This window comes from Cyanistes caeruleus, chromosome 3, assembly GCF_971803275.1.
Source record: "Cyanistes caeruleus chromosome 3, bCyaCae1.hap1.1, whole genome shotgun sequence".
NCBI classification, from domain to species: domain Eukaryota; kingdom Metazoa; phylum Chordata; class Aves; order Passeriformes; family Paridae; genus Cyanistes; species Cyanistes caeruleus.
The window spans coordinates 98,416,123-98,429,302 of NC_141703.1; the positions used below are offsets into that span (position 1 = coordinate 98,416,123).

The following is a 13,180-nucleotide window of genomic DNA, read 5'->3' on the forward strand; positions in this document are numbered from 1 at the left end:
GACATATTTATTTTAATAATATTACAATTGACATAGTTGCTAGGCAAATGTAGTGAGTGCTGAAGGTAGTTTATAGATGAAATAAATTGCCGGAGAAGCCAAATAAAATCACAGAGCAGCAGTGAAATAATGAGATAATGTGGAGTAATAAAGGCTGGCTAATAGAACATTGAAAGAAAGCCTCATTAAAGATCAATAAATCAATAAAAAAAAAAACCCTAGGGTGAACATTTTTCCCTTTAGAAAATCTCTGCTCAGCGGTATAAAAGCCTGAAGTGACTTTCTTTTTTAACATCTTGGTTTGCCTCTTGCTTTTGGAACAGGCAGGACCTGTCAATGTGCTTTTGCATTTGCATGGGAGTTGTCTTTTGGCTGAGGCACAAATGTAGCAGCCGCTTTCCATTTTGTGAATGTATTTTTGGTAGCACTCCGGTACTTATCTACACTCCTACAACCCACAACCGTGCATTTATACCACAACCTTGTGACAGCTGCTTCACAATTCTGCTCTTCCACAGCTTGCAATTTATGCTAAGAGCATGCTGAATTACTCTACTGTTTGCAGGGGATACTGTGTGTTGCTCCACTCATCCCCACATCCCTGCCCCTGCTTCCCTAATGGCCTTGAATGCTGTCCTTGGTCCAGCAGCTGTAATTGAGGGCAGTTTCAGAGCACACAAGCACCAGCGAGCCTCCTGAGGCATGCACATGTATCCCTGTGCCCTCCCAGGGCCACTGGGCTCCAACAACAGTGATTGCCATTATCATTTTGGCACTGGGATGCTCTAACACAAGCCATTATGTAAATAAGGATAAATAGGAGCTGTACAGGAGCACAGTGCTGTCGGATCTCTAAGTGCATATCCCTTTTTTTTTGTATATAACTTTGTAAAATGCCACACATTTTACAAATGTGAGACGTGTCATGCCTATTCACATAAAATCAAATACCTAATAAGCAAGTAGAAAAGAACTGAATTAATATCCAAAAATCTCAGTGAATTTTTAGTGTCCTAGAATTGGACTGATTTCCATATTTTCATATGTCTTTTTAATGCACACCTATATACACACATATACACATACACACACATACATGCACACACTTGAACTCTCAATTTCAGTCAAAGCCAGCAAGCATCTCATAATAAAGAGATTTTCATGGTTCTGTCTGGTTAGTCATTTACATCATTTAAAGCTGGGTTTTTGTTTTGGATTTATAAATCAGCAGTTATATCAGAGACTTTCATGTTTCTCTGTTATTTCATTTGTTGTTTGCATCAGAGGAAGTCAAAGACTACGAAACAGCCACAGTAGAGCCTAATGAAGTAGTCATGTACAGACTTGCAAGATAATTGAAGTCATTATTTCTTTTTGTACAAATTTGAATGATTCCACCACTGGATCCTCACATCAGAAGTGCCATGAAAGCTCTGGAAATGCTGTGCCATTGTCTGGTTGAGTATTTTAGCTATTATTTCAGAAGCTGTGAATGTGGAGATGGCTAGAAGAAACAGAAATGTATCCTTACAGAGATCTTAAACATCAGTAGCTTAACTGTATTAGGAAGGGAAAAAAAACTGTCTTTAAACAGATGATAGATGATTTTTGTGGTTCAGACAGTACTTGACAGTGGAGACTGAGGTTTTGCTCAGTCATGACAAAGGCAGACTCTTTATGTTGCTGCTAAGCCACTTAATATCTTTAGGTCTCTCATTACCATCAAAGAGGTAAAAAGCTTATCATTCTCCCAGACAGCTGTGCAGCTCAAAGCTGGCTCAATGCTGGCTTACTGGAACATCTTAACAGGTATTCTCCTCTCCTCTCCTCGAGTCTCCTCTCCTCGAGTCTCCTCTCCTCGAGTCTCCTCTCCTCTCTCCAACACCAGGTTGTAGTTTTAGGTCAAAAATGCAGGCATCTTGCCAAGTGAATTTTTACACCCCGATCCTGGAATTCAATTTCCTGTTTTCAGCAGGATGAATAACAAAGGGTTCAAAAGACAAGCTTCATTTTTTAAAAATCAAATAAGTTACTAAAAATGTTCTGTGCCCATATCTTTATAGGTAGCCTGTCCTACAACATCACAGACCAGACAAATTCAGTTACCAGAGGAAAATATTTCTTTCCTACCAGCAGCCTGCTGAACAGTACTGGTGAGACTATCCTACAAATCCTCTGCTTTCAGCATGCCACTGCAGAAGCACAAAACCTGAAGCATCATGTCCATTTGACCAGGGGATTTCAAAATAAGAGGGAAAGGAGTTGAAAAGAGGAGTCACAGCTGCTGTGTCCTCATACCACAAGTTATCACAGGTTTTTGGCATTTCAGCCTAATCCCTTCATCTGCAAGCAAATCTCCAGTGCATACTTTCTTCCAGCAGCAAAATTTAGCCAGTGACACTCTTGTGCCCTAGGGAAATCTCATGGCTCATGCAGCGTGGTGGACTGGCCACAGCTCTGGTTGCCATGGTGGGCAAGACACAGCCTGGGTGACACAGCAGTGTGGCCAGCCTTGCACATGGTGGTGATGCCAGCACAACAGGAGGTGACACTGAGGGGAATCACTCATGGATCTCTCTGGCACCCAGGCCACTGCTGCACCCTCTGGCAGCTGGAGGAGGACTGTGCTCCTTCTCTCCTTCTTCTCCATACCCAGGACCTGAGGACACCTCTGTCAGCAGCCCCAAGGGTGGCTGGGCAGAAGGGGGAAGGGAGGGGAATCCCAGCACTGCAGTGGGGAGAGGCAGCCGGAGTGAGACTGGGATGCTGTGCTGCCAACAAGAGCTCACCTCAAAAGGCAGCTGAGCCCTTGGCCAGACGTTTTGGCAGGGTCTGGTATCAGTGGTGTGAAAAATAAACCATTGGGAAGGAGGGCTGGAGTGGGCTGCTGTGCCCATCTGCACTGTGACATGCAGCTCTCAGGGGAACAGAGAAAGCCAATGGGTTTTGGATGAAATGCTCTCTAGGCTGTGCCTAATAATCTTATCAAATGAACCAGTGGGTGGCTGAAATCAGCTCCACACCTAGTCAAAACAAAAGTGGGCTAAGCCCATAAATCAGAGCTGCAGTGCTTGCAGTTTGGGATCCTCAGCCTGGTGATGAGGGGCTGCACTGACACCAGCTCTGTGCAGGGCAGGGAGCAGTGAGCCACAGACAGCAAGCCCGGATTTCCCTCCCCTCTGAGGACATTTAGATGAGCTCTGTGTGTCCCTTGCAGGTGATGGGAAGAACACCAAAGCCAGTCACTTCCCCTGGCCAACAGTGGTAGCTGTCCTGCTCCTCTTCTGCAGTGCTCTGGTAGCTTTAGGCATCAGGAAATGGTGTCAGTATCAGAAAGAGATGTAAGTACCAGTGAAGGAGCCACAGGGGTGGGAGGGGTGGCACAGAGGGCAGCATCAGCTTTAACCCAGCTGTGTGGATTTACACCTTTTCATTTGAGACGACACATAGCAACAAAAGGCCTTTAAGTACATGGATCACTAATGCCATTTTTTTCCATACAGCAGTATGTAAAGTGGAGTGTTCTCAGTCTCAGTTTCATCTGTTCTGTGGGTAATCTTTAAAATAAACTACAAGAAAAGAGCTGCAGTGCAGCTTCAGGGTGTAAGGGAAGAGTAACAGTCATTTTTTGTCCCCAGAGTCCCCCACTTCTATTAGCCTCCCTGCCAACTGCTTTTGCTCTCTCATTTTCTATGGTTACTTGAGGACATGTTTTAATGAAATTGTACTTCTAGGGCAGCTCCATTTGAGTTTTGAATAATATGTGTGAAAGTAGGCTACCCAAAACTCAATCCCAGTCAAAGAAGCATTGAATTTGTAATTATTACTGAAGTTTGATTCCCTACTAAAGCAATCCAAGATCTACTGGTGAAAGCAATATCTAAGAGACAATTATTTTAAATCTTACTAACATTACTAAAATACTCAAAAAAATCATAGTTATAATTAATCGATTATGATTTTAGAAAACCCTCTTGAAACACAACTGAAAATCCTGTATATCAAAGATAAAAACAGGATTGATTTTTTTTAACTGATTTGAGATGGGACCTTTATTTATAAATTGATCCAAAAAAAGTTACAAGCCTTTAAATATACTTTGAGAGAGCAGTATGAGCAAAAGGCCTGTGTGAGAGTTTTGGGTGGTTCATCAGGACCATGTTCTGTTCTTTTAGAACAAGAATGAAGTAAAACTGTGAGGTGGGAGCTAAGAAAGACAGATGAATAGCAGGAGGTGTGCTGGGGTTATAAAACAGACTAAGGGAAGTCACAGTATGTAAGAGCTTATGTCAGGTGCTCCTATAATGATTTAGCTCCAATCCACCTCCTCCTGTGAACATTTTACAACTGTCTTTTATGCTACTTTTGTGTGATAGTGCATTTTCTCTCTTCTATTTCAGTATGAACAGACCTCCATCTTTCAAGCCACCGCCACCTCCAATAAAGTACACCTCCATGGTAGAGTCTGATGGGACTGCCCCATCCTGCCATGAACTGGAAAACCTGTAACATCACCTGCACCCCTTGTGTAGCACACAGAAGACTGACACAGTTAAAAGGCTCTGCCTTTAGAACAGTGGTTACAGGAGCTTAGTGTTAATGACTCATATTAAAATTCAGAGCTCCTACATGACATTAATTTTGGAAGCTGAGCACTCCTTAGGACACTCCTTTCATCCTATATATCTCTATGCATGCACTATGTTAAAAGCATCGTGAGTGTCACTGTGAGATTACATGTGCTTGATTTGAATTGGGAGATCAACTGGGAATTTGCTGTCTCGTCCATGGTAGCAGATTAACACATCACTCTGCCAGCCTGACTGAAGAGTGTTGAAGCTTGTCTAGCTATTAAATGTATAGAGATGACAGCTCTGCTGTATGGACACCACAGTTACACAGAAAACATTGGCTGAACACAAGATTTTAAGACCTACATGAGCTGTTCTTGCAATTATTTATTTTTACTGTGGACTAATATAACCCAACGTATCATTTTCTATCACTGTGAAACCAAAAGAAAGGATCAGCACCATACAGAGAAAGAAAATAACTGGCATCTCTTGGCACAGGATTGCTGCACTGGATCATGGAGGGTGGTTGGTGAGATGAAAGATCATGGTGCCTGACTGGTGCAAGTGTATGCAAAGAAGTCCCAGCTGTCATCGGTGAAGTCACAAGAAAGTCAATTTTGGGCCAGAGATTTAAGGACTGAAGCAAGCCTAAAGATAATAGAAAATTCTAGTCCTTTTGGGAGTGCTTTGCCTTTGAAATAATACTTACTTTTCAGGAATTATATTTACAGTATATATATAAAAAAAAAGTAATCATTTTCTTTTTCTTTGGTCTTAATGAGCTTCCATCATTTGCATCTTTACATTTTCCAAGACCTCAGGGTTTCCCAGGTGGCTTAAGTTTCTGAAAGAGATGATCCAGTCTTCCCCTGTCCTGCCCAAGCTACATATTTTCCTCATATTGACACTAATGAATAAATGATGGAGCAGAGGGTGGGCTCGACCCTCTGCACAGTTCTCAGCCAGGTCAGCAGCTGTGTGATCACCAATGCAAGGCACCAGAGCTGCAGGAGGAGCTCTGCTTTTGGCAGCAATTACAGTACCTTCAGGCAGCCAAGAAACCATCCCCCTAAGCTCGCTTGGAAATGTATTGTTACCACAGTGGTATCTCTGCAATTAATGCAAATCAGCTAAAATTCAATTATGCCAGGCTTAAAATTGATATTCTGATTTAGGAATGGGATTTGCTTTATTTACTGCTAAACACTGGTCGATGAGTGTCAGGGTTCAGAGCATTGTATTTCCCAGGACTTTAGATTAAATGAATGGCTTACTGGAAAGAATGATCTAACAGACCCTTTTAGAGTATTTCAATGTATTATTTATGTTATCGTACAAGCAGTTCTAAATCCATCATCTGTGCTGATCAGGAAACACTTTGTTTCCTACAAAACTATACCGACCTTCTATGCATGGAAGGGTCCACGTTAATTTGAGCATTGTGTTGAGGAAGCACAGTAGTTTAACTTTTGTCATACTATCCACTGCTGCAAAAGAGGGCAGATTGTTGCCCTTAAAAAATAAATTAGAAAAAAAAACCAAACAACAATAACAAAACATAAACAGGTGGATAACAATATTCCAAGGGGTGTGGAGAGCCAGGACGTTCCTCCTTGTCATTAGCGAGGATGATTGTCCGTAGCATTCATGCCGAAGGGGGCTATTTCATTATGTCGGGTATTCTGACCCCCACGGTTGCTTCTGGCCAGAGATGTTCCCTCTGACCGGGAGCAGCGCTCATGGTGGGACCGCTTCCTGCCGTGAGCGCCGCTCCCCGACCGCCCATCCCCGGAGGCTGCTGCAGTCTCCGCAGGCGGTGCTCCGCAGGGTAACGATGCCCGGTTGAGCCCCCTTGGCCGGGGTGGGGCGCTTCCAGCCTCTCCCGAGGGTTTTCCTCCCAAATCCCCGCGCTGCGACAGGCGGGCGGGGAAGCGGCCGCGCTCCCGCCGCTCACCAGCGGGTGGCGCCGCAGCACCGCGCCCGGCGGCGAGCGGGGCCGCGCCCGCCCCTCGTCCCGCCCCGTCCCGCCCCTCCCGTCCCGCCCCGTCCCGCTCCTCCCGTCCCGCTCCTCCCGTCCCGCCCCTCCCGTCCCGCCCCGTCCCTTCTCCCTTCCCTCTGGAGCTCTGGAATTATTTGACCCAGATCAAGTTACCTAGCAGATGTTTGAAGGTGTTTATGGAAGTATTAGATAAATGCTTTTCTGTAAGTGGAGAATGTTCAAAGTTTGCTGTGTGGGCATAGTAAAGGTTTTTATTGTTTTTACTAATTTTTTGAGAGAGTTGTAAATGTTTGTTGTGGTTTAACCCCAGCTGGCAGATCACTTCTACCAGGAGGATGGAGAGAAAACTGGAAGAGTAAAAGTGAGAAAAATCATGGGCTGAGATAAAGACAGTTTAATAGGGAAAACAAAAGCTACACACAAATTAAAACAAGGAATTTTTTCACTGCTTCCTATGGGCAGGCATGTGTTCAGTCAATGCCAGGAAAGCCAGACTCCATCAAGTATAAATGGTGAATTGGGAAGGCAAAACACCATCGCTCTGAATGTTCCCCTCTTCCTTCTTCTTCCCCAGCTTTATATGCCAAACACGACACCATATGGTGTGGGACATCCCTGTGGTCACTTGGGGCCAGCTGTCCCAGCTGTGTCCCTCACAACTCCTTGTGCACCCCCAGCCCACTCACTGCTGGGGTGGGAGGCAGAAAAGGCTTTGACATTGTGTAAGCACTGCTCAGCAGAAATGGAAATATTTCTGCATTATCAACACTGTTTCTATCATAAACCCAAAACACCACCTCATAAATCCTCACACCAGATACTATGAAGAGAATGAACTCTACCCCAGCCAAAACCACATTGCTAAATGCAAATCCATGACACAATAAAACCTGCAAAGCAGACCCAAGTTAGAATCTGAGGTCACATGTAATGTCATACTGTGAAATTAGCTGGGTCTGCTGCATGTGGTCTTTAATACCTGCATTACACAGCCATAAAAGCAACACACTGGAAAGCTAAGAAGCTATGTGGTTTTATGCACAAGTGGTTTTCATCTGCTCCTGAGGAGATGGTGAATGCAGCAGGGTGAAGGGGAAAAAATGGCAAAAGGAAAGAATTTGTTCATGGTATTTGTTTGCAGTTGCTGATGTGCCTCATCAAGTCAGTGGTAAGGCCGGGGGACTTCAGTGGAGTGAGTGACCCTTCCCAGCACTCTGTGGTTTGTATTCCTGCCTGTTGTATCCAAGTGGTGCTGGACCCTGCTGGGGGACACTTCCTGGGCCAGGAAAGGCTGTCAGCCCCAAGCCCATAGGCTACGTGGAGCAGACAGCTGTCCTCAGCCTGTTCCCACCTCTCTGACAACAGCTTTGAGCTTAGAGGATGCCCTGCTCCTGGCAAATCCGACAGCCATCCCATTACCTTTCTGCCTCACTCTGAATCACACATCCTTTTTAAGCAGTATTGCAGCGGCTTCTCTTACAAGGCACCTTTTAGTTCTGTAAATTCATTAAGCGTGGTTTGTTTATTTAAGAAGCATCCCTATAGTTTGCACGGTGTGCTGCAGTAACTGGAATGCAGGAAGAGGTGTGGCAGTGCCTGGGAGCAGGGAGCAGGCTGTGGGAGAGCACAGGCTCCCTGGCCATCCCAGGGCCAGACTCCCTAGATAGAAGTGGCTGATAATAGGCTTTACCACTTGGGATTTCCTGGGATGGCTGTTTCACACATCTTAATACAGACGTAGGGAGTTTTCTCTTTTCAGGAATGTTCTTTGCCTTGCAGCTGTGTTGAAAGCTTTGAGAAGTGCTCCAGCTTCATTTCAGTGTCTGTGTTTGCTTTACAAAGCTGTGCACAGAAATTATACCTTTTATATAGGGTATTGGTTTCTTTGCACGGTCTTTGCTGGATTTAAAGCCATCACGTGTTAGAAGTGGCAATCATTAGAAAGATCTGTGTACACTTTGACTCCAGGAGAAGCAGGATACAAAGGAGAAATTTTGTTTTATTTATTGTTTATGTTAGTAAGCAATTCTTCCTGACTCTGCGGTTAACTTTTGAGCAACAAACCAATGGAAAGCTCCTAAAAAGCTCCATACAAGGATAATGATTGCTTATCATCTAAGGAGATTTTAATATAAATAATATTACATCATATTACATTTGAAATTATTCCTTCAGGACAAGACAAAGCTCAGGGAAGTCCCCAGTAAAGATAATTTGATTTCAGGGACTATCTGATTATGTCTTTAAAATTCCTCTTCCATCTGTTTTCTAGTTTATGATGTTTCATTTTTTTACTTTCACAGTCTCCAGTACCAGTTTAAAACTTTAAATTAGTGGAAAAATAATGTATCTGTTTGCCCCTTGGTTCCTTTCCAAATGGGATGACTTCCAGATTGATTCTGGCATCATGCACAGCCTGAAAAACCCTCGTGTGGTGTAACCAAAGAATTCAATAGCTCGCTATTGTCAAACACAGGGCTCGCAGATGCCAGGGCTTGGTTTACAGCAAACAAAGGGAGAGAGAGAAGCAGATAATATATTGACAGAACTGACACTGAGGCTGTGAGGGGTGGGCAGAAAAGGGAGGGGAGGTCAATATTACACAGGGTATATGGTATGATAGAAATCTAAGTATTTGCAATAGGCTTAGGAAGCGCAGAAACTGCTGTGATAGTAACAGTGGTTTTCTGACTTGATGGAAAATGAACACCACTACTTGTGGTGCACTTGAAAGAAGTGGCGTTTTAAATGCAGTGATGTCTGCAGAGCTCTGTGATTGAGTGTGTCTGATGGTTTGAAATGTTAAGTAATTCCATTGCAGTCAGGGTAAAAATGGTAATGAACAGCTTGCAAGAGTCTGAGTGTACTTACATGAAATGTTGAGCAATTAGCTTCTCTCTCTGCAGATGAATCCTGCAGTTTCCTTCTCATCAGCAGCAAAGTGACCTTTCAAATACACGGAAGACACAGAAGCCAGTTCCAAAAACTTGCTTGATCTCTTGCCTGCTGATAAAGTGCATTGTAAGGATTTGGGATTTACATGGCACTGTAGACTTTGGGCTGAAGATTTTTAAACATTAACAGAAAGCTTTCTAACAGTGGGAATGTAGCCTGTTTAAGAATGGGACGTGTTATCAGCATATTCAATGTGGTAAGGAGAAGGAGGCTAAGCTCCCTGTAGCACCTGATACTATCAGCTTCTTTTCAGTTCCTTTAAAGCTCCTTTAAAAGTTCATTGTTCTGGATTTATATTCTGTACGTGGCAGTCCACATGTTAAAATTAAAATAAACCACATTTGTGTGTTTGGAATTGGCTGACAGTGAAAACCATATGGCTCTTGGTGCTTAAATAGCATCAGCCTGATCTGCACAGCTTATCTTTTTACAATGCATTTGAAACAGGAGGGTTAGGAGGATGGCAATGGGATTTGAGCTGTTAGATTGTCTGGGCTGCCTGTGACATTGGCTTGTGCTCTGCACCCAGGCAAAAGGGAATAGCTGTGCTCTCAGTAAATCCACCTAAGGCATAAACGTGACTATATAATCTGTGGGGAAAAATTGATAGTAAAGTTTTAGTCAGGCTATCCTCATTGTGATATCCACATATTTGATTCATATGTGAGTGCTCCAGGAACATGGAAAAATACAACAACCTGCTGATACAGAATTAAAAAATATCAATAGTATGATGTTTTCCCTGTCTGCTTAGGCATTCATTTTTGCAGCCACTTAAACACTTGCTTGAAGTGGAGCATTTGAATGGTCTCAAGTGACAGGACCCTACATAATTTGTGAGTTTAGTCTGTGGAAAATAAAATTGTATTATTAATACCATTTATTCCCTCTGGCTTTCTCAATTAATGATCATGATTGCAAGGTTTGGTACTGATTACAGAAGAAAATGACAAAGTTTTGTGTAGATGGAAAGAGGTTGAGGTTTTGTGGAGGCAACAGATAATTTAATACTCTTCTTTCTTAGAAACAGAAGGATGTTTTGGACCACAAGAAAGTTTTGCTAGTGGTCACTGCTGGCAAGTGTCTGTGCATCACATCTGAAGCTCGCAGCTGAAGTCTTCCCTCACAATGCTAAATGGATGCATGCCCTCCTTCCCTTACCATTCTGGTTGCAAGCTGGTGGTGTCCCATGCAGTCTAAATGTCCTTTGCAGGTTGGAGATCTAGACACCATCTTAACCACAAGAGCCAGGGTGTGCTCATCCTGCACATCACAGCCCAGGGGTGCTGGAACTACCTGTGCACAAGGGAAGAAGTCACAGCGCTGTGCTAGCATAGAAGTACCCCAATGCTGTCACATTCCCCAGTACCATGAAAGAGTGATGGCAAATGCTCAGAGGCTTTGGGGAGCCTGTGAAGGGAGAAGTTTTGAGATTCTTCCTGCTCCAGCTGTAGCCCACTCTTTTCTACCTGATCTGATGGAAGAGGACTGCTAAGACCTGCTGTCATGGTAGATGTGATTAGATTCCTTCCATGTCAGAGCACACTCTGGTGTTCCTCTTCAGACTCTGTTGCCTGTCATACACATTCCATCTTTATGTCCTTTGAGAAATGGGAAGTGCAGGATGGGGCCTGGCAAGGACACCCAGCAGTATTGTGTCAATAGTCAGCCTTAGTTTTGCTTCTAGAATTCAGTGTTTACAGTTTCCCTGCCCAAAGCCACAAAGATGTCCCTGGGAATATACCAGCCTCTGTGAAGTGGCTACCCCTGAACTGCAAGGCTTTCTCATCCTGGAAGACTAAACTTGGCAAGCTGGTTGGCAGCTGCATTCAAGGTGTTCTTTTCCTGAACAGCCACAAGCTGAAAAGGGAGGAGCATGAGAGAGTGAATAACATACAGTAGAATAGACATTTAAAGGAGATAAGCTTGCAGGGGTAGGGTCTGTTTGGAAACATAACATAACATAACATAACATAACATAACATAACATAACATAACATAACATAACCACTCTCTTCATTGAAGATATAAATTTATTTAGAAGAGAAAATGTTCATGATCTCATACACATGGCTTTGAAGAGCATGCCCTGCTGTCTCCTACATCGGGACAAGTGTGGTCTTAATGGGAAGGGGAGCAGGGCTGCAGAACAATGGAATGCATGCCAAACCTACCCTCCATGTTCTTCCTCAAGTATGAGTGTTTTGTGAAAATTTATAATACAAATTATAATTTGTATTTGTATTTATAATACAAATTACAGTGGGTTTAAGGTTCTTCAGTATCAAAGATCCAAAAGCAAAATGTCTTTGTTGGCTGCCTTGAGAAGGAAAATGCTGACTCATAGGAGGAGATAGATTCTGGCTGTATTTTATGAAAATATATAGTTAATGTGTATTTACAAATACATTAAGTTTATGTATACTTTAAATATACAGTTCCATCAGCAGTTTCACTGTATATCAATTAAAGCATTCTGTGAATAATGTGCAAACTGTAATATACCAAATGATAAATACCTGCTTAATTAAAAAATACTTCAGACAAAAAAATACTACAGACAAAACAGAGGAGTTCCAAAATACATATCTTTGATATTTTGTATTCAGTCTTTAGTAATTTGACAGTGAAAAATAATCTTTCAGAATTATATTTGTGGGTTGTTTTTGGTTTTTTCACTAATATGTGATGGAGTAGGTCTCAGTGTTTGATACCTGGTCATCTCTATATCCTATGGGAAGAGTATGGAAATAGTATGTTTGTACATATTTTTAAGGAGCAGTTAAGAGAACTTGCTCGCAAAGCATTATCATTCAAAGACACATAATAATGCAAGGGAGGAAAAAAGTATCTTAGAGAGTCAATTTTGTGTGTCACGGCAAATTCAGAAATTATTTTGGAGAAAATTCTTTCCCCAACAACCAAATGCAGTGAAAGGTCAAGTGTGTCGTGGAAAGGGAGTTGTGGAAGAGCAGGTGGTGGGGGATTGAGCCTGTGCTATCTTGGTCCTTAAACCTTCTGCTGCCGTGTTGGCTTTTGCCAGGGACAGCGTGTAAATCTCTCCAGATAATACACTTAACTCACCAGCCAGCATCATAAAGCAAGGTGCTAAGGTAATTTCTCTGGTTCTCCGGCAGAGGGAATGGACACGTTTTAGGGCCCGGAGTCTGATGTGGAGCGGCTGAGGGAGCTGGGCCTGTTTGTCTGGAGAAGCCTGAGGGGACCTCGCCAGTGCCCATCAGCTTCTGAAGGGAGGGCGTCAACAGGATGGACCAGGCTCTGCTCGGTCGTGCCCAGCAATGGGACAAGAGGCCATGGGCAGAAACTGAGCCCCAGGAAGTTCCATCTGAACACGGGGAAGAACTTCTTTCCCGTGCAGTGACCGGGCACTAGAACAGATTACGCACACATGGTGCGGAGTCTCCCGCACCGCAGGCATACCAGACCCGTCTGGACGCAGTTCTGTGCCGTGTGTCCCGGGCTGTCCCTGCGGGAGCGGGGCGGTGGGAACAGTGCCCCGCAATGCCCCTCAGGGCCCCGCAGTGCTCCCGTGGCCGCCCCATCCCGCCGGGGTTCCCTGGGCGCCGCAATCCCAGCCCACCGACCCCACCGGGGCGCGGGGCCGGCGGCGGGGAGGCGGCCAATGGTGAGC

General features: G+C 43.9%; 1 protein-coding gene and 1 long non-coding RNA gene across 2 annotated transcripts in view; one reads left to right on the forward strand and one right to left on the reverse strand.

Annotated features, from left to right (window-relative positions):
- Positions 1-5,549, forward strand: part of CD96 (CD96 molecule) — a 101,596-nt gene extending 96,047 nt beyond the window's left edge. Inside the window, exons 13-15 of the mRNA XM_023943208.2 lie at positions 2,064-2,153; positions 3,218-3,341; positions 4,401-5,549. Of these exons, the coding sequence (XP_023798976.2) occupies positions 2,064-2,153; positions 3,218-3,341; positions 4,401-4,509 (323 nt within the window). The 3' untranslated portion in view covers positions 4,510-5,549. The remainder of the gene's footprint in view (positions 1-2,063; positions 2,154-3,217; positions 3,342-4,400) is intronic.
- Positions 5,550-6,952: 1,403 nt separating this feature from the next.
- LOC111940518 (uncharacterized) lies at positions 6,953-13,170 on the reverse strand. The gene is made up of 3 exons (XR_002869542.2): positions 12,613-13,170; positions 10,690-11,388; positions 6,953-9,576 (listed from the first exon to the last, which is right to left on the reverse strand). It is a non-coding gene; the product is annotated as an uncharacterized LOC111940518 (long non-coding RNA).
- Between the last annotated feature and the right edge of the window lie 10 nt (positions 13,171-13,180).